General features: G+C 41.2%; 1 protein-coding gene across 1 annotated transcript in view; it reads right to left on the reverse strand.

The window, feature by feature from the left end:
• Positions 1 to 1,772: 1,772 nt before the first annotated feature.
• vopp1b (VOPP1 WW domain binding protein b) overlaps positions 1,773 to 22,768 on the reverse strand; it is a 95,840-nt gene continuing 74,844 nt past the window's right edge. Inside the window, exons 4-5 of the mRNA XM_080020578.1 lie at positions 3,348 to 3,481; positions 1,773 to 3,187 (exon numbers count right to left, since the gene is read on the reverse strand). Of these exons, the coding sequence (XP_079876704.1) occupies positions 2,979 to 3,187; positions 3,348 to 3,481 (343 nt within the window). The 3' untranslated portion in view covers positions 1,773 to 2,978. The remainder of the gene's footprint in view (positions 3,188 to 3,347; positions 3,482 to 22,768) is intronic.

Consider the following 22,768-nt stretch of genomic DNA (forward strand, 5'->3'; position numbering starts at 1 on the left):
GGCACCATCTGTTAGTAATTATCTTATACAACGGGGGCTGTCTTGGGACGCCACACATTCCAAGACACCTCAGTACCTTAACCCATTGTCTATGGTCATGTTATAAATTACAGAAGTATTGTGTGAAATGGAAAAAGTATTTGACAAAGATTTTGAAATGGATACAATGTCAGTGATCTTGGGACTCCTAAGTGGAAATATAAGTACTGTAGCTAAAAAAAAGTTGTATAACATTCTTACTTTTGCTGCTAGAAAAAAATATATTACTACAATGGACAATCTTAGCCCTTCTGTTAAGGGCTTGTGTAAAGTAAAATTTGAGCGGGTTCCTTTGGAATATCTTACAAGTATTCTGCACACAAAAGCAGATCAGTTCTACCAAATCTGGCAGCCCTATCTGAATTATCTTGGACCTGATCTTTCTTCTATTATTTACAAGGAGTCTCCTACACCTGAAGTCATTTTTGTATTTTTATTTATTTTTATTCTTTTGTTTGTTTGTTTATGTGTTTACTTTATTATTGCTTATATGGTTCTTATTATTATTGTTGTTTTTGTGGAAAATAAGAAACTCCAATAAATATATTGTTTAAAAATAAATAAATAAAGGTAACGTGTCAAAGTCTGAATCTTCATATGGAGATTCAGACTTTTCAGAGTGTATGTGTCCGTACAAAACAAATCATAGAATGCAGTGAAGTCAGAAAGTCTTTTGCACATCCCACCAGAAAACAAATAAGAGGGTACGGTTATCTCACTTTTTTTTCTTCATCAAAACTTTTGGGATATTTTCCGCAGAGCAACAGAAAAAAAGCCCAAATTTAAGGATCACAAACTGGTTATTTATCAGAAGTGGGCTCTCTTTACATTTTTCATCTATGGATGTGGGGGGGGGGGTGTAATCAATACAGCAAATAGCCCATCATCAATCATTTCTTGCATAGCTACAAGATGAAAAAAAAATGTTTTTTTTTTGTTTTCCCCAAATAACCACATTGGGTATCCACAACATACTCATATTCAACTCTTTTTCAGAGATTAAAGGGATACTCAAGTTCAAGTTCAGGAGATTATTTGTCACATACATATACATACGGTCATACATATATGCAGTGAAATGTCATGACACCCGGTGATTATGCACAATAAGCTCTACAAGATCTAAAAACACTAAAATGTGCAACGCACTGTTCTGGTGTTTTCATAGCTAATAATCACTGCCCAGCAGCTCTATAAATGTTTAAGAGTCAACAACAGTTCTGAATGTAGCTGGATTAAAAAAAACTGAAATTTAGTTTTTAATGTTATTTTTACTCGTCATAAAGACACAAGGTGTTTTGCTTAAATAACTCAGCCTTTGAGGTACTGGAAGGTGTACTTCCCTAATTTCACATCAGCTAGGCTATCCCATCTGCAGCCTTGCATGCAACCCATCACTATCTGGGTACTGGACACACAGGGATTACCTTGGTAAATTGGACAGGAAACAAACTTCCCGAAAAAGTGGAGTATCCCTTTAAGACTACTGGGTCACCGGGGACACCATTTGCCTTCGATATTTTCTGAATATACTGGGGCAGGCTTGGTATAAAAAAATAAAAATGTCAACAACCCCAAATTCATGAACAATTTATTATGAGATTTTCTTTTTAATGCCCCCACACAGTGTGGGATTTAATTCCCTAAAGTAAATTCAACTTAAATACATTTTATAGCAATTTCCAGTTTCCTGTGGAACTTAAACACAAACTTAGCAACAAAAAAAATAGAAATGTAATTATACAGGGAAATTTGAGCAGGTCGCTAAATTGGAGTGAACATTTGATTATATTGGAACAATTTCCCTTTTAAAAACATCCCAGCAAGCAAAAATTTTTATTATTTTATTTACAACGGTGATTAATCAATTCTCTCCGATCAGTGATTTGTGGGCGGAAATGATGCTTCAAGAAGTACAGCTACCTCATTAAAACTACGGTCATCTAAGTTAATTGCAGTGCAAAAAGTCCAACACGCAACTCAAAGCAAAGATCCATCAGTCAATTATGTCCCTTTTTCAAACTGACAATTTCAAATACCCGTCCTGAAATGGCAAAATTGTAGAATATTTTTTAAATGTCAATGTCAATTTGAAAAATCATCCTTTGCATCTCAGAAATTGGTTATCCCTAATTTGGTTTTCCATTCACGCAGAACCAATATTCAAGATTCATTAGGTTATTCATCACATACATATACAAACGGTCATACATATATGCAGTGAAATGTCATGACACCCGGTGATAACGCACAATAAGCTCTAAAATACTAAAAGTACTAAAATGTGCATAACCGACACCAGGTACTTTTGTGTGTGTGTATGGGGGGGGCCTGAACCCGTATGAATGGACGTCGCAGGAGAAACGGTACAGTGTTTGGAACGAACCGCGTCAACTGCCTGTCAACATGCTAAAACGGTTAATCCACTACTTCCTGTTCAAACAGGCCATTGAATAAACCAATTCCCTCCCACACCCTCTGTAGGGTTGAGCACACATGAGCACAGTTTCAGCTCCAATTTTATTTATTGAAATCAAGAGAAAAGAGTTTGGATGGTCCACAGAATTTGTTTCCTTCTACAGTTTGTATAACGCTTCACCCTCTTGGCTTACTGATCGTTTCCACCTTAATGTCGTTCCCACATCTCTCAACTGAAATTGGTACACATCGCGCTAAATGTCACATTGACTTCAAAAAGAGGAAGTCACAAAAACGCCATTGTCGTCACTTCATCGCCTGATTAAAGTCACAGAGCGTTCACTGACACAAGAGTTCCAAGTTGCAAGCAATCACCGAGGCTCCATCTTCAGTTTGCACTCTGATGCTTCCAGGCCCATATAGTGTGTGCATCAATAAAAGATGTGTGTACTTGTAATGAAGCTCCTCTGTTACGGGAAGGAGCTGTATGTCCGTTCCTCTCGCTCTCTCTCCATGGTGCTTCACTTCTTGTCCCCGTTGTGGAAGAGTTGGTCGTAGGGGGGAGGTGGGTGGTTGCAGTAGGACGGAGGCGGGGGGTAGGAGCTCATCGCCGTGTGGGCAGAGCCAGGCTGGGAGGGGTAAGTTGGGGCAGGAAGCCCCACGTCCCCCCCGCCACCCATCATCCCCCCGTTGACACCGAAGCCCTGCAGGTTTCCAGGCTGCTGCAGCACTGCCAAAGGGGGAAGAAAGGATAGTTTATTCAAAGAATTGCAAATTCAGAGCAACGACAGTTATATTGGGTCCCAATTTAAAGCCAATATCAACTATTTAACCTTTTGGTAGTTTGAGACTTTTACTTGAGCAATTACTTGAAAGCAGTGTGAAGCTACCTGGAGTGGTGACTGTCTGCCTGGTGAATGAGACATTGAAAGCCGGCTCGTCGCTTAAGGGGGAGGGGTACATCCTCCTGCGGATGAAGAAGCCTGCCCCACAGCAGAACAGCACCCCCATCATCAGAAGGAGACTGAGGGGAAGGAGAGAGAGAAGTTTTATCATCATTTCGGGCCAGCGTTGATTGCACTGCTGTGCCCCTATTGTTGCGCCTGAGCCCCGAGCTCTTACCAAGCGGGTTTACAATAACCACCCCGACAGTAGAATGAAACCAAACCTGTGCACAGAGCGCCGTGCTATGTACTACATACTTAATGTTTCTACTGCAAACTTTAGTTTGAGTAGAAAAAAAGAACGCTGGCTTTTCAGACTACATCGTCATATTGGGTTGATGATGATGCTGCAGAGGATTTCTGGCCCTCACCATGGATTGTGGGATATGCTTAATGGATGTGGCATGTCATCCTGGTACTTTTTGCATCCCAATTTTAACCTTTATTTACCAGACAATCTCATTGAGATTGAAATCTATTTTCCAAGAGAGACCTGCCCAAGAAGGCAGCATAAAACAGGATACATCAAAGTTACAAACAAGGACAACATAAAATGTAAAATAAACAGTCTGATACACAGGAAACAGGCAGATATACAGAAAAGAAACAAACAATCAAATTATTTTATTATACCTTAACCTCTTGTAGTCATCTGCATGGGTTAAAGTTACCCTGCAAAGACACTGACAAATTCCCACTCCTTTAATGATTAGAGTGCGGCAAACCGTGCTTGTGAGATAATGACCCTCAAAGTTTTCCCCACACTTGGCTTCTTTCAGCGAGGTCCCAGAATGCAAATGGTTGGAGGACCAATAGAGGCACATGGCCACTTGGCACATGACCACTTGCCACCCTGCTGAATGGGGCAATCTCTCTTATTGTTCTTGTGTTAATAGAGAATGTTGAACATCGTCATCGACACACAAAATCATTTTTTTTTAAAAGCTTTTATTTAACAGTAACAATATACATGTTTACATAAAAGCTAAATTATTTAGGAGTTTAAACTTGCGGACAACACAACAAAACACTGGTGTATGTTTATGCACCCCGCTAGAGTGAATGAGTGAACGTAATGTACAGGATATCAATGAATGCAAGTATGCACAGTCTGTCAATATTACAAATCTACTAATAATACTAATCTCTGTATCTCAACCTTGGTGTGTCATTAAATATATAAATGCGCGTATGCCAAATATCTTCAAAGTCCTTGGCCCCTGGCTGCATTTGCAGGTAAACTTGAGAATCTCGTCCATTGCTACTTGTTCATAATCTGCATCACCAACCTCAATAGACTTCATCGGGTCATCAACTTCTTCTGTTGTAACAACAACAGGTGTATTGTCGGTCTCCTCCGGTGGTTCTTGAAAATATTCTGTTTCATTGTCACATTCAGTTTAAAATGCGCTGTTTGAAATGTTCTCCAAGTTTGGGATAACGCTGATACCAGGTTCAGCATCACTGTTGCGGACAACACAACAAAACACTGGTGTATGATTATGCACCCCGCTAGAGTGAATGAGTGAACGTAATGTACAGGATATCAATGAATGCAAGTATGCACAGTCTGTCAATACTACAAATCTACTAATAATACTAATCTCTGTATCTCAACCTTGGTGTGTCATTAAATATATAAATGCGCGTATGCCAAATATCTTCAAAGTCCTTGGCCCCTGGCTGCATTTGCAGGTAAACTTGAGAATCTCGTCCATTGCTACTTGTTCATAATCTGCATCACCAACCTCAATAGACTTCATCGGGTCATCAACTTCGTCTGTTGTAACAACAACAGGTGTATTGTCGGTCTCCTCCGGTGGTTCTTGAAAATATTCTGTTTCATTGTCACATTCAGTTGCGCTGTTTGAAATGTTCTCCAAGTTTGGGATAACGCTGATACCAGATTCAGCATCACTGTTGTTCTCTGCGTCGCTGTTGGAGAACTAACTATCATCACAGAAAATATAGTCCAGTACGAGCTGCTTACATTGACTTGGATCTATTGTACTGGTCAGATTAATGTCTGCGATATGATTTAGAGCTTCCGCCCACCCGCTTCTCGTAATCCATAACAACATGGAGATGAAAGTTTTCACAGTCAAGTGAAACCTAAGGCTTATCGTCTTCTGTTTACGGAAGAGACGTCAGCTTTTCTTCTTCGTGGGTTACGCCACCTACACAATAATTTATCGAGGTGTGTGTAAAACTAGTAAGATTTAAAGGTTGAACTCTTACCAAAACGGTTTCACATTGTGACCACATCACATGGAATAGGGAGGGATGATTTTCACCTGATGGTCGCTTTAAAGGAAATGATCGATCTGCCTTCACGCTGTTCAGTGTCTTGCTAAGTGAACTGTGTTTCTCCATGTAATCTAATGGGAAGATTTACCTTGACGGTTTAACATTTATCTACTATTTATAAATCAAACTCTGTTTTAAAAATACGGTGAGAGAGAAAAAAAAAATACAAAGGGACACAAATCTGGAAAATTCTAATTTTCTTTCCAGAAAACTTTTAACTTTAAGCATTTTAACTTTTAACTGGCGGCTTGCAGAGATTTTAGAAACACGCAACAATTCCAGTTTTGCTTCAGTGGGTCACAATTGACCGTAAGAAATAAAGTTGGTCAATTTGAAGTCTTCCAGTGGAAGGGGCAGCATACTTAAAAGCTTTTTCCCCCCACCATTTCTGTCCAGACACAAGTGTAGTGTACACTGCCGGAGTGTCTGAATCAACTCTCTTCTCCTCAGAGATGCACAGCAGGTGGTACGAACCTTGATGAAGGCACAGGATCTGCTAACTCATATCTGCATTCCCAAACAATGGAAACGCCAATTGAGAGTCTGTCCAAACAGGGACGTGGACCTTCCTCCAGGAGACCAAACAAAGGAAGGCATCAGAGGAACCATTTGGTCCCGTTTGTTGTCTCAGGCTGAGTAAAAAACATCTCCCCCCTCTTTCCCTATCTGTCTTTTCACTCGGAACCGCCATTCTTTTGTTTTATCCAAGCCCAATGGAGAACCACTGGTCTTCTAGACCAGGCCATAAAATGCAAGACTCACCAGAATGGCTTTCATCTACAATTTGTCTTTTGTGTTAAGCCTAAGCCTGAAATAATAATAACCAGTGCTAAATCTGTCACTAGTTGGAGTAACATTATTTCTGAGATGTTTCTTTGGAAAATGATCCAATTCCCATCACCATACAATGTGAACCAGCAAAGTTACATGACTTTGTTTGTATTCATTTCTGATGTTTCCAGGATGCCATCTAATGGCCGACAGGAGAAACTGCGACAAACACTATCTCAATCATCATGTGTGATATAATCAGATTGAAGATGATGATTTTATGCCTTTCATTAGGAGTGTTGAAATTATCTTTTTATAGATAGTCATTAGAAATCGTCTTAATAGTTAATTAGTCACGAATGTTTTGTTTCTGATAGAATGGTTTTGAAAGATGACAATTTTTGAGTCATTTATTTTCATTTTATTTTTATTTGTTTGTATGTTAAATTTTTCACAGGGGTTTATGTTTTGAAATCATTAATTTGTTTGAACATAGTGTTGTGTGAAGATATGTGATTTTTTTACGTGTAAAGAAATTATATTCCTTGTTAGAAAGAATTTGCCATTTTGGGAACAGGAAAGATACAAAACCCTGCCTCCTCCACCATTTTGAGGAGAGGAGACACCCAAACTCCCTCTCCCCTGGCATGGTTTTATAAGAAGCTGCTGACTACTGAGTCTTCAGCCTGGCTCCTAACTCGACCTTAAGAAGTTTCTTTTTATTTTAAGTTTTCTTTTCTTTCTCTTTCTTCTGTGTGCGCAAGTGAATGAGTCATCCCCATCGTCCCCTGCGTGGGGATGTGGCAATGATTAGACACTGTGAAAATATCGCCTATTATTGCAATTATCGCGATATTCGATATTATCGAATTGCGGCCCAAGCCTACTGGACACCGATTAATGCGATATTGGTTCATGTTCAAGTTTTAGTCAGTGAGGTTTTTTGTTTATTCTTTTAATAACACCCCCCCCCCCCCTCAGGCTGGCACCTCACTGCCTGAAAGTCTCTGTCACCCTCCCTGAAGCCATATCTGTGGGTAGAATCTCCCCCAAGTGGCGCCGGAACAGGGACCATGGAAGGAGAACTGGAGACAAACCCTTGGCAGCAGGAGCGCATCGCTGAGCTGGAGGACAACTTCCTCCGCTGCCAGCTGGACCGGTTCATTGCCGGTGTGAGACCCTGTGGCCAGCAAAGCTCTCGGCCGCTGGCTCTGGGCCAGTTGGGGGCTATCAACTCAGGGTAAGGGCAAAGAAACATCCAGCACCCTCCTAAGCAGGGTGAGAAACACACCAACTACCGTACTACGGACAAGACCCCGCCCACCACGCTGCCACAAGGTCTGGTACAGTGGCAGAGCGACCACCACTCAGCTATAGCTACTCCTGTAAGGCCCAAGTTAGTGACTAACACCATATCGCAACGTCTGACGTAGCAACCGGGCAAAACCCAAACACACACCCCCAAAACTATCACTTAACCATGATGCAAAGCACACCATGTTCTGCTTTATGCCTGTCAGACCAGAAAAAAGTAAACACACGCACCGATCCCGGGTGCTAGCCTGCTTGACTAATGCCAACGCTTCGGGGCGAATAACCAGCTCCTGATATAACAAAAATTTCTAAATCAAAATAATCTCCACAACTACAGCAAGGTGTAACCCTCTGCCAAACAATTAAACTTAAGTTTGGCACCTGCAACAATGGAAACTCTCTTTCGCAGTGATACACTTCAATGAGTACAAATGGCACCTATCTGTAACCAGACTTTAGTCAGTACGCACACATAAATGTTGACAGATGCCAAGCACCCACATCTTAACTTAGGACCAGCGAGCTTAAAAGGCTGTTTGCAGTCTCTGGAGGACAAAAAAAAATCCATAGCTCCAATCTTAATCGTTACCAGACTCCCAGCGACTCCGACAGCTAAACCAAGCTACATAGAGGTGTTGCCAACCCAAGATATTACCTGCTGATGATGGCAAAGGCCATTCGTTGGGTGCATGTGTCTTCACCCAAGTGGTCACAAGTCACCATTTGAGCTCCTACAGCAAGTCGGCAAAACATTTGTTGAAAACAAGAAGCTCATTAAATACAGCAATTGCAATTAACACCTTCAATTTCTCTAGATAATGCGCTATGATCTTATTTAATTACCATGGATTTTCTTGACATTGGCTTACATATCATTTTAGTCATTATGGCACGGAAACAACTTTTCTTAGATCATGTGCTTTGATCTTATTTAATTACCACGTTTTTCTCATGATATTGGCACAATATCACAATATTGTATAAAAAATATATTTTGTAATATAATTTTAGTCATTACTTTAAGGATGTGGTTGCTGACACCTAGGCAAAAAGGTGCTCTATTGGATTGAGATCTGGTGATTGTGGAGGCCATTTGTCTCCCGGCAATAGCTCAGTACACTGCTCCGGACTAGTACTCCATCTAACAGGTTAGATCTCTAGCCTGCCAGGTATTACAACTGTACAGGTTTTTAAAGATTGCTTAGAGTAGGTAGCGAATAGACTCGCCCAGCTGCTAACTGTCTCCGTACGGAAGTCTCCCCTGTTTCAGCCCTGAATCATACCCCCTCAGTAACCCTACAAACTAAAAGATATAACTCAAAAGGCCACTCCAGTTAATGTCAGTTCTATTCTCATGAGTGCCAGTTGGTGTGGTTGCTGGATGTTCATTTAACGACAAGTATACTTTTGCCTAAGGAGATGTCTCTTAATTGGGGCTATGCTAACCATTTAGATCCTATAATGCGCTCTTCCTAACTTTTTACCATCTACAAGACGGGTCAGTTTGAAGAAGAAGGCCCAAGTGACTTGTTTCTCTAATCTAAAATAATAACTTGAACTGATACTTTAATTGCAGGTAAAGTATTTATTTAAGTGGAGCAAAGGGGTAAATAATCAATACATGATACAGACAAACCGTAATTATTGGTGTAAATATAATCAAACAATCAATCTGATCAAAATCAACAAAAAGAGAAAGAAAAGAAAATTATAAAAACATACCCTAATGCTTTTTCTACCCTATTGTAATTGGGCCTAATTTCAATGTTGGGGGAGCCAGGCGAAGGATCTGATCAGGAACCTCTGAACTGGCTTTACCAGCGGTGATGGTAGTAGCGATGTCCTCCAGAACAGCCCACCTCCCAGTACAAGGAACCCAGGCCTCACTACAGTCAAACAATCAATGCTCACTGGGGGGATTCAGGTGTCGAATAATCCAGAGAAGGGTTGGCGAGACAAAGTCCCAGAGTCCAAGTTTGCTTCTTGGTCCAGCGTTAATCCTCTTTCGGTTCTTGTCGTGTCTCCTCCGGAGCAAAGAATCCCAATGTATTCTGCTTGTTTATTCTTTTTATATCTCCTGCCGACACCTCCCTTCTTACGAACACATGCTCGATGATTCATGCCTTCCTTCAAACCCATGATCGATACTTGCTGACGTTAGTTTTTCCTACGCATCTAAAAAGATTACGTGTTCTGGTGTTTGACAACATGATTCACCCCCCTGTGATTTCTCCGATGTCTTAAGTTTCTCCTAAGATAGCCGTTCCAGGTCAGCCCATATAAAGCCCCAGATTACAGTTAAAATGTTTTTTACTGTAAATACATTAACTCAGTTTTTTGGACTTTCCCAGAGTATAAATACATTTGTGAACCACCGCGTACTCTAGGGTAATTTGGTGGCTTTCGAGTATTTTTTTTTTTTTGCATCATTTGAAAGTGGAGAATCAAAGCTTCCAAACAAGGTGTCACTTGCGCAAATCAAGCAAACATTTTTAAAGCTATGACTGACAAGGGTGGGACAACCTGTGATTCTGAGATAATCACCTCCAAAGTTTTCCCCTCACCAGGTTCATTCAGCCAGCTCCCAGAATGCAAATAGGGTTGGCGGACAAACAAAGCCTCATGGCTTCTTAACATACTGCTGAATGGGCCAATCACGAACAGCTCAACAACACACAACTAATTTTGTTTTTAAAAAATGCTTTTATTTAACAGTAAGAATGTACAAGTTTTATAAAAGTGGAATTATTTTGGAGTTTAAAAGTTCGGACAACACAACAAAATGTAGAGTCTACCAATATAATGAGTCTCGAAAAATCTGAAATCTGTCACCAACCTCAACGGACTTCATCACGTCATCGACTTCTTCCGTTGTAACAACAACGGAATCGTTCGTCTCCTCCGGTGGTTCTTGAAAAGATTCAGTTTCATCGTCACATTAGGTTTGAAATCCGCTGTTTGAAATGTTCTCCAAGTCGGGAGTAATATCAGATTCAACGTCGCTGTCGTTCTCCGCGTCTCCGTCGGAGAACTAACTATCATTGCGGGAAATGAATTCCAGTACGTGCTGCTAACACTGACTTGGATCAATCGCACTGGTCAGATTAAGGTCGGAAATATGATTCAGAGCTTCCGCCAACCGCTTCCCGTTATCCATAACGATACGGAGAAGAAAGTTTTCACAAACAAGTGGGATAACGGGAACGCAAACAACCGCAAACGCAAGTAGATTTGTGTTATAGAATATTTCTATAACTTATATTTATATTTCGATAATATTAATATAACTCCACGGTTTAACATTTTTCTACTATTTATAAATCTAACTCAGTTTTAAAAATACGTTGAGATAAAAAAAAACACAAAGGAACACGGCTCTGGAAAAATCTAATTTTCCTTCAAGAAAGGTTTTTTCAACTTATTTGGCTGCTCCTGGCCATTTTTGAAATGCGCAAGATGGTGAGTTTTGCTGTGGTGGGACACATTTTTCTTTTTCACACAATTCTCTCAATTCATTCTCTTCTTCTACCTCCCCTAGTATGGGCAAGTCCATCAGCTGATTCGGAAGCAGATTAACCTCCCTGATCATTGCGGAAGAATTTCCTTCACAGTTTGGCGTTGTCGCAGGATCTCTGTTGGAACTCTGCATGCCCAGGTTATGTGCACAACGGCAGGCAGGAACCGACTGTAGAGATATCCGAGAAGGAGTCGTCTGGCATGACTGGCAGATCCAGCAGAGAGCAACACGAGATCTTGGAACAAATTAAGGTGAGGACTAATTGAGATATTGTCAATCAGAGAAGATCGAAGTAGAAGCTATGGTTTGTAAAATAGCTCTGAGTAATTTATTTATTATTTTTTACTCAGAAACCATACCCCTCACATAGACGTATGGCCTGTTACGTGCAACGTAATCAGGAGGGGTAGTGGATAAATCGGTCTAAAAAACCATGGACGTGGCCAATATTGTATCGATCGAGATGATCGTGGGTTTTTGTTTGTTTATCTTTATTAAATATGTATTTTTTTTAATATTTATTCAATAATAACTCAAACATTATTGAATACATAATAACTAGAGTATTGTTGATCCCTCCTAGCAAAGCGTTGGGAATAGGTAAGAAACTTCTGTTATTGTCAAGATTATATTAGATTAATTAATAAATGAAGTCAGAATGTTTCTTTCTCTTGTTTCCTCCTCGCAGAAGCGTTGAGGGAAGGTGAGAAACTTCTGGTGTTGTACAAATACAATAAATGTGATTAAAAACTAGAGTAAAATTTATTATAAAGACAGAGGGAATAAAAATAAAATCAAAGACAATAATAATTATTGTTATTATCATAATTTTAATTATTGTTTTGTTTATTGTTTTTGACTATTTTGTTTAGATTTCATTTTGGAGGTATTGATAATCCAGCTATTGCGACTTACTTTCTAACTAGTTTCAGTAAGTTTTAAATAGTTAGGAGGAGAACGGAGTTCAAGGGCCCACTGTGTGACTCTATTTGCAGTATTAAACACTTTCACATAAATCCTGTGTGATCAAATTGGTGTCTGACCGATTGATCACTCTGGAACACGTATGGATGAGAAGTCATTTCGGAGAGACAGTTTCTTGGGTTTTGTTGAGCCTCCTGGCTGATAGAATCTCAATGAAACAAGCAAATGTATAAATACAAGATAAGCGTGGTATGTGTGCTGTACATAACATTTTAAACTAGTTTCACACAGCAGTCCTTGGTGTAAATGTAGCATTATAATCTGAAATATCTGGTAGGATTGCTAGAAAGGATACAGTAAGGTTTTAAATGAATTAAGACATTTTTATTTTTATTTTTTAAATCTTGACAATGAAAGTGAGAAGGTTTGCCCATGATGCATTTGGGATTCTTTGTTTAGGATGAAACTTGGAGAAGAGTATGTGTAAAAGTCATTTTAGTAGGACATTGGTTCAGCAGAGGAAGCTGCAGAACTGAATAATTTAACTAATAGTCAAATGTTGTACAACATAGATCTATGCTGTGGTAGTATGAATAGATATTGCACGGTAGATAAGATAATCTTTTATCTATCCCACAATGGGATAGTCTGCAGTGTTACAACAGTAACAAATTGAATGGCACAAAGAATTAGTAAATTGGTAATTCTAAATCAAAGGATATGATAAATAACTAAATGGTATAGATTGAACACTATACATTAAATCATGATATTGCATGAGTGAATTGTTAGTTTTGGTGTAAGATACAACTGTGTTTGTATGTAAGCAGAAATCCACTGACTGCAGTTTTGAGTTTTGACAAGTGTAGATGTGACTGTGTCTGATTGAGAAGACCTGAAGGACTGACAAAGAGATCAGATCAAAGAGAATTGTTCTACAAATGAGTAAGGCCATAACATGTACAGCATTCAAAGGTCCTTGTACATTATTGATGTTATTACTATTTGTATTTAACTGATTTGCAAATTTGATTATTTAATAGGCTCAACTGGAATTCTTTTGAGATGGTATGCATGCAAGTATATAAAAGGTGAGACCTTGACTGAATTTAGCTCTATATCCCATATTGAGCTCAATCGTTAAAATGTATAAAAGCATCAGATATTATAGAGTGCATTATAGAACCAGAATAATTCTTGATTAGTTCTTATTTTAATATGACATTCTAGTTGTCTGGTCTAGTTGTTGAAACAATGTTCAGAAGCTGAGTTAGGAATTACTGTGTAAAACACTCAGGGACACTGTTGTCAGAGCACCCTGGAGTGATTATCTCTATGACACTGCTTCCTACAGTGGTAGACATTTCTTTTCATCTTATGATAATGTATGAGAACAATACATTAAGCACCTTAGGGTTTTTTCACACAAGACCAAAGCCTGATATACTGCTGAGAGACTTGCCTACTCCTGCATTTCCGAGAAGGTCTGCGAAAACCTTGTATACAGAGATCCAGTTTGGCCAACGTCAGGCTGAATAACTTGGGACATTTTCTGAACAACGAAAAAGCTTCTGTTATGGAAAATCAAATGCAAGCTTTGACTCCTGCTGATCCTTCCCTCCACCAATGAACATGAAGTGTTTGGCCCCCAAGTACAGCAGACGCACAATTGTAAAATGTTGTGCACAGTTGAGGAGCCTAATCAACTGTGCTCCTTTGGAACTGGATTCAATGATGTCACTGCATCAGACAAGATGAAACTGAATGACTGCAATTGGAATTTCTTCTCCAACTGAGAGCTGTGGAATGACTGGGCACCTGAAGTCCTGCTGGAAATGATATCTGTGTGATTACCATAAGGACTGCTTCTGTGTTATCTCAGCCATTGTTTTATCAATCTGTCTATCCTGATAGTACACAGATTATTTCTAAGTAATACTACATTCTAGTAAGAATATTGCCAAATTTAAATTAAATAATTTTCCAAAATTTTAGGAAAAGGTTTTGATTAGTTTGTAAATTCAATAATTAAGTAGCGACATAATTAGGCACAGATTATAGATGAAAGTGATTGTTTCATTAATTGACAAATATGTTATTAATAGCCCTTCTAGGTTTTAGATGGTCTCAATTTGAATGCTGGCTCTGTTATTGTCATTATACATATATATTTGTTTTAAAAAGGTGTTAACTTGATTGGAATGCCAAATAATCTCTCCATTTTTTTCTAATCAGACTGCAGAATGATGGGACTTATAGTTGAATACAGGGAGTATTCAACTATAAGTCCCATCATTCTGCAGTCCAAAAGGTAAGACTAGCAGTTCAAAGCTTAGCACATAATATATGTAATTTTTAGGAGTTGAGTAACGTAAATTAACCATGAGAAATCAATAGTTGATCAAATGTTATTTATCAACGCCAGTCAGGCTCCTATTAGATTGATGACATTAGGGTTCTATTAGATTGGTGACTGCTGACATCTCAGGCTTATTGTTTGCGGTTATTAATTGTACCTTTGAGGGTATAAGTTAGAATTATACAAACAAAAAAATAATAAACTAAAATGGGAATATAGTATTGAGCGCTAAATATTAAAATGTTTTAGTATGTGAATCACAGTTTCCTTTACCCTCTCTAGTTGCTTAACTCGTTGTTGAAGTTATGTGGAGCCTCCGGGAATGTTTTCTTCTGCCACATAACGGAAATTTTATTTTGACTGATTTTGAATTTATCAATGGCAGCACACTTATTAGAATATTGTACTTTATTGATCTACTTGTGTCGTAGGAACACAGGAATTCCTAACATACTTAGAACAAGATGTTTACAGTTTCTATTTTTTCCCTTATAACTCCAGCCGGCACAAAAGAACGTTCATTATTTTAGTCATGACATTTATTTTATTTTAATTTTGTCTCTTCAGGGTCGCACCCTGGCATGGCCTTTCTTGGCTGTTGTGGTTATTGTTGTTTTTGGATCATGGAACGAGGCATTGCTTGCCAAGCTATTACACGGTAGAACCATTTGTTGCTTTTCAAAGTTTTTTGCACCAGCTCCATGTTGGGTTTGCTGGATTACTTTAACTGTGGATGAATAAGATGGTTTAATGTAAGCTGTGTTGTTGCAATCTTATGGAAATGAACTACGTCTTGTTGCATACTATGCTCGGAAACTCGGTGCTGGGGTCATTGGGTTGATTACATGCTTGATTACATGAAGCCTTTATCTCGCTACCAAGCAAACCGGTTCATTTCTCTCAGACATCACCAACATGTGCAACTTTCACTTTGCTTACTCCAACTTCTCTTCCTCTTATGGAGATTCACATGATTGCTTGACAGCGATAGCCCTTGTGGCTTCGCCCCGCCCAAATCTTATTAGTGAAGTTCTTGAAAAGTGCAACTACAATGATTTGAACTCATGAGTACAACAAGAGGAGGGTTTTTGTTTTGGTTTGTTTGTCCGTCATCTGTTTTTGTCTAAAACAGTGTGTGTCTAACTTTGTACAACCGGTTGTGTTTGTGTTTGTGTTTCTATCTGTGGTAAACTGTTTTTTTTTGTTTTTATTTTTGATTGCATGAATATGTACAGGCAAGTGAGATACGGTCCGGCGTACCTGTTTGATGAGACATACAGAACATCTGTTTAATGTTGTGATGTCATAACCCCCCCATTTTTATCTTCCTATTTGTGTTGTTTACATTAATGTACTTGACCCCATCTCTATAGGAAATGTTGGAGCCAATGCAGCCAACGAAGCCGCCGTACCCAATTCATGCTCTGTCTAATGATGGTTGTCTCCTCCACAGATGAGGACACAAGCTCACTAACTTGGTTGTTTTCCTTTACTCAAAGGCATCCTGCACTAAATTATTGGAGTGGCAGAGCCGCTTGGTACAGTATGTACTGAGCTGTATCTTTCTCACAAGTTTTTTTCATTGTTTTACTTGTTTGACATATGGTAGGTACCATTTGTCAAAAAGGAGGGATATAGTTAGAGAATTAAGTAAACATAATGATTGTGCTTAGAACAATGCAGGAACCTCATGATGGACTTATCAAGCGGACGCTTTGTCATGATTAAAATATTTTGTTAATAATTGACATGTTTTTCAGAATGGAATCCAAGTAAAGGTGAGCTCTACTGAGTTTTTATTCCTGTCCTTAGTGATGATGGGAATGCGAGGACGATCACATGGTGCGACACGACTGTCCCCGCATGAATTTCTGACCAGGAGACCAATTCGGTTAAGTATGTCTTCTGTCAACAAAAGCCACATATGAAATACATCACGTAAACCAGTAGTGCTAACATTGTCCAGTTTAGTATTTATCATTGTTAGATTTACTTTATTAATGGATTGTGTCAATGGGATTATGTTCAGACAACATTCGAGAAATGCGTTGAAAATTTGAAAAGCGTTAATTTGATAAGCATAATTTATTCACTGTCGGTTGTTTTGTAGCCTAATCGAGATTCTATGGACATTGTCTCCTACATATAAGACATTGTGATAATATTGTTGTTGTTACACTAGGGTGCATACATAAACTTTTGTGTGGAGTCTGTAGTCGGTTTTTCAACATAACTGTTTGGGAAATCACAGAATTATTCAAAGTACCCTATTTTATATTCATGGACCTAGACCAAACAATGTTGTAAAAATGTGTGTCTCCACCCAAGTGTTTAAGTCTATGTGCCCAGGTCAAAGTGGCCCTACCCATCCCACTCAAAGGACCACTACACCACCTCCGACCAGGTAGCTGGGTAGCGACTGACTGGAAAAGCTGGAACTCCACCAGATTCCTGGGACCATTCCAGATCCTCCTCACCACCGCAGTGGCAACTTAAGGTGGCAGAACTACCAACGTGGGTACACGCGTCCCATTGCAAGAAAGTCTGCAACCTTCCAGAGGACCAGATCAACGACAACAACGGAAAATCATCGGACGTAAAGTGAGATCACGATCTAACACTTGGGACCCCTTTGCTTGGCTAAGAAATGCACCGGGGCCATACATTTCTACGCTCATAAAGATATTGATACCTGTAGTGATAATGTGTTAATGCTATGTTGCTGTCTAGCGTTTATGGTACCTATCTTTTGTAAGATGATTACTAATATGGTGACTAGATGAGTGGAAACCACCTTTTTAATAACGAACAGGTTGAGACGCTGAGATGCTTAAATATGGAGATTGTTTTTTTGTCTAATCATGTCTAAATGCACAATGCATTTTGCTGTTGTCATTATTAAGTGATAACCATTGATTAATCTGCATAGCATTATGTATTAGTGAAATCTCTATGTTTGCTTTGTTTATTTTATTGTGTGATTCATGATAAATTTCCTTTTTGTTTGTTTTTCTAGTTAGAATTGTAAAATGGCCACACAGGATTTTTCCTCTGTATGACCAGGGGTTTTTGTCCTGTGCATTGTCATAGTATAGTAGATAACCCTTACTGGTCTTTTACTTTTCTCCAGCCAAATGTGAGAAGAGAGTTTTGGCCAATTTGAGGAGGCGATATCCTTGAATTATATCTGGAATTGGTTATGAGTTCAGATAGGTAAATTTAGTATTAGATGCGGATATATATATTTTTTACTAGTAGATTCCAATAATATATAATTGAACGATATCTCTGAAGTATAATTGTATTGTATCAAAATTACATTATATGGAATTTAACATTATTACATTTTCCTTATGGTGTTGTTACAGTAGGAACAAGAGGAGGAAATGTGAGGGAAAAATGATTACCATCAACTATTGTGAATGAAGACAAAGGCCTCTACCTCCAAAAGGGGGTTTTAAAAAATTTGTGTCTGTCCCCCCAGGAACCCCTTCTAGTTATGTAAAGAGAAATGTTCCTACAATGTCAATTCTAATTTGAAAGAATCCGATACCTTCTATAGAGATGAGGAACACTCCTGGGGAACTGCATTGTCATGCAACCCCCATTCTGCCAGGTCAAGTTTGCAAATACCTGTTATTTACATTCTAGGAAGGGGGGTCACCCAGGAAGACAGTTAGGGTGGGAGGCAGACTCGTCGGAGCCAAACCACACCCTGTTTCTTCTGTATAAAGACCCCTGTCTTTTTCTGTGAGATCAGATTGATCCGAGCGCTGCTTTGGAGCAGTATTGAATCTTTCTCTTTATTCTGCAGAATAAATAATCTTGGATATTCTCAGTTTTGTCTTCTTGTAGCAGGCAGATTAACCTCACTGATCATTGCGGAAGAATTTCCTTCACACTGGTTTTCGTGTCAACTTCAGTGGTAGCCGGTCTCCTCCTCCTCCGCTGGTCCCAGCGGATACATTAGTCTTTTTATCCCTTTCTTCCCTTGTCTGAGCCGTGGTCTTTGGCCTTTTCTTGCTGATCTCTTTTTTCTTAGGCTTGTCAGCACTTTTACTTGGTGCTGATTCTGGAGCACAGTCCTTCACAGGAACTGGCTCCTTCTTCCTACTGTCTTCCTGTCTCTGGTCTCTCCAGAGATGACGCCTCCATGATTTGTTCCTTAGCCCTTCTGGTTGTGCCATATCTTCCTTCCTCAGTGATCGTTTATTCCTCGGGGTCCAAGGTATATACTGTACGGTGCGCCAGGGCAGGGTAGGCCCATACTCCGGCTCTTGCCAACACATTGGAGTGCACTGAACTTATTGTCATATTCGTGGAACCAGCTTGAGATGTGTGCTTTGTGACATGGTGCATTTATCCAGCTGGAGGTAGCCACTAGAAGATGGGTCAACTGTGGCCATAAAGGGAGGGGATGCACATGGTATGCGACATTACTCAGGTAGGTTGTGGCATTTTAACCATGCTCAATTGGTATTTAAGGGGCCTAATGTGTGCCAAGAAAATACAATGTCAGACCAGGTGACGTTTTTCCAATCCCAAGTTTTGGTGAGCTTGTACCCACTAGCCTCACTTCCTTATTCTTATCTGACATGAGTGGAACCTGGTGCCGTATTCTGCTGCTGTAGCCCATCCACTTCAAGGGTTGACATGTAAGTTGAGAAATGCTCTTTTGCACACCACTCTTACAACCCATGGTTATTTGTGTGAGTGTCGCCTTCCTGTTAGCTTTAACAAGTCCCTTCTCCTCTGCCCTCTCTCATTAACCAGGCCCAATTTTTGCCCAAAGGAATTACAGTTCACTGGATATTTTTTGTTTTTGGCAGTATTCTCTGTAAACACTGGAGACTGCTGTGCATTAGGAAATCCCCAAACATCAGCAGTTTCTGAGATACTCAAACTCTTCTCTGACACCAGATACTCTGGCACCAACAATCATTCCACAGTCAAAGTCACTTAGATCCCATTTCTTCCCCATTCTATTGTTTGGTCTGAACAACAACTAAACCTTTTGACCATGTCTGCATGCTTTTTCAAGGTTCAAGATTCAAGATTTTTATTTGTCACATGCATATACATACTTTCATACATATATGCAGTGAAATGTAATGCAACGCACCGGTGATAGCACACAATATGTCCTAGGAAAAAAATAAAATAAAAGTAGAAAATTCCTTTCTAATAGACCGACTAACTGACTCCTAAAACGTAATACAGTAAGTTGAATACTTATAGAATAAGATAAAAATATATAGAATAAAATACAATAAAAATAAATTGAAATAAAATGGAATAGATAGAAGGAATATGCCTATGTATATACAGATATGTGCATTTAAAGTGGCATGTGAATTAAAGTGGCATGTGAATGTGAATAGAGTGAGGTAGTGTTTGGGATAATACAGCACAGTATACAACAGTACGGCGCAGCAATACGGCATCACGAACAACCCTGAACAGTGACACAGTATGCGGTACAGTATGCTACATACAGTACAGTAGGTAGTGGAGCCTAGTGTATGGCTCAGTTAGGGCCCCTGGTGAGGTCAGCGTTGACAGTTCTAATGGCTTGCGAGAAAAAACTCCGTCTCAGTCTCTCTGTTCTCGCTGTGTGACTCCGGAGGCGCTTGCCTGACCGCAGCAGCTGAAACAGTCCGTTGTTGGGGTGATGAGGATCCTTCATGATCCTACGGGCTCTGCTACTACACCTCCTGGTGTATAGCTCCTTCAAGGGGGGGAGGGTGGTTCCAGTGGTACGTTCAGCTGAACGCACCACCCTCTGCAGGGCCCGCCTGTCCTGGGCAGTACAGTTCCCAAACCAGGCAGTGATGTTGCCTGTCAGGATGCTCTCCACTGCTCCAGAGTAGAAGGACTTGAGGATCCTCACCGAGACCCGGAATTTCCTCAGCTGCCTGAGGTGGTAGAGACGCTGCCTCGCCTTTCTCACCAGAGTGTCTGTGTGAACAGTCCATGTTAAGTCCTCTGTGATGTGGACTCCCAGATATCTGAAGCTGCTCACCCTATCGACAGAAGTCCCATTAATCCACAAGGGCGCGTGCGTCCTCGATTGTGATCCACGCCTAAAGTCCACAATCAGCTCCTTGGTTTTGCTGACGTTCAGGTGGAGGCTGTTGTCCTGGCACCAGAGTGATAGGTCAGCCACCTCCTCGCGGTAGGCCTTCTCATCGCAGTCGGTGATCAGGCCCACGACCACGGTGTCGTCAGCAAACTTGATGATGGTGTTGGAGCTGGACCTGGCCACACAGTCATGTGTGTACAGGGAGTACAGTAGGGGGCTGAGGACGCAGCCCTGGGGGGATCCTGTATTCAGGGTGAGGGAGCTGGACATGTACTTCCCCACCTTGACCACCTGGGGGCGGCCTGTGAGGAAGTCCAGGATCCAGGTGCACAGCGGACCATTCAATCCGAGCTCCATCAGCTTGACAGCCAGTCTGGTGGGGACTATGGTGTTGAAAGCTGAACTATAATCGATGAACAGCATTCTCACATAGGCCCCCTTCTGGCCATCCAGGTGCGTGAGCGTGGTGTGCAGTACCTGGGAGACCGCGTCCTCCGTGGATCTGTTTTGCCGGTACGCAAACTGCAACGGGTCCAAGGTGCGGGGGAGGGAGGCGCAGATGTAATCCTTAATCAGCCTCTCGAAACACTTCATGACCACCGAGGTGAGGGCCACCGGACGGTAGTCATTCAGGCAGGTTGGAGAGGCGATCTTCGGGACAGGAACGACTGTGGACCTCTTGAAACAGGACGGGACCACTGATTCAGCCAGGGAGATGTTGAATATTGTGGTGAACACCGGAGCTAGCTGGTTAGCACAGGTCTTCAGTACTCGCCCAGATATGCCATCTGGGCCCGCAGCTTTCCTGGTGTTCACCCGCATCAAAGCCCTCCTGACCTCGTGCACGGACACTGAGAGTGCGCGCTCATCCCCAGCGGTGTAACTCCAATTAGCCGGCGAGCTAGCGGTGTTGCTGCCAGACTCGAACCGCGCATAAAAGGAGTTCAGTTCGTTGGCCAGGGAGGCGTCCACACTCGTGGCTGGGGAGGAGCTGCTCTTGTAGTTTGTTATTGTTCGCAGCCCCTCCCACAAGCGTCTTGTGTCCCCCCGCTCCATCTGTAGCTCCACGGTCTCTCTGTACATCCGTTTGGCGTCCCTCACCGCCCTCCGCAGATTGTACGACGCCGCTTTGTAATGGTCCATATTACCAGATACAAGACCGTCGTTGTAAGAGGCCGTACGAGCATTCAGAGCGCAGCGGATGGATTTATCAACCCATGGTTTCTGGTTTGGAAGTATCCGAACTTTCACCGTAGGAACGATTTCATCCGCGAGCGTAGCCACAAAATTTACTACAACCTCCGTAAACTCGCTGACGTCACTTGAACTTGTTTGGAACATGTCCCAGTCTACGTCAGTCAGAGCGTCCTGAAGCGCAGCCTCCGATTGGTCCGTCCACCGCTTCACTTCCCTCGTCATCAACAGATCCCGCGCGATCAGAGGCCTGTAAACAGGAAGCAGCAAGATCGCGGCGTGATCTGATTTCCCGAAAGCAGGGAGCGACACAGGCTTGTATCCGTTCTTGTAAGGAGTGTAACAATGGTCCAAAGTTCTGTCTCCCCTGGTGGCACACGTGATGTGTTGGTGGAAATTCGGCAGAACTTTTTTAAGGTTGGCCCTGTTAAAGTCCCCAGTCACCACCACAGCCGCGTCGGGATGTCTGTTCTGAAATCCGCACAACACATCGTACAGAACCGACAGAGCTGCGTCGGTGTCCGCTTGCGGTGGGATATAAACGGCTGTAATGATGACCGTGCTGAATTCCCGGGGGAGATAAAATGGACGGCATAGTATGGTCAGCTGTTCCAGGTTCGGCGAGCAGGAGTGGGAGAGGAATTTGGTGTTGTTGGCGTTACACCAGCGGTTGTTTACCATTAGGCAGACGCCTCCACCTTTGGATTTCCCCGACTCTCCCATTCTGTCGCCGCGGAACACGGAGAAGGCCTCGGCTGGACGTATGGCTTCATCTGGCACCAGTGGGTTCAGCCATGTTTCCGTCAGACAGAGAACGCAACAGTTCCTCGTGTCTCGCTGGAATTTAATCCTCGCTCGAAGTTCATCCATCTTGCTAACGTCCAGGGACTGGACATTAG

The sequence above is a fragment of the Zeus faber genome (genome assembly GCF_960531495.2).
Source record: "Zeus faber genome assembly, chromosome: 19".
In the NCBI taxonomy this organism is placed as follows: domain Eukaryota; kingdom Metazoa; phylum Chordata; class Actinopteri; order Zeiformes; family Zeidae; genus Zeus; species Zeus faber.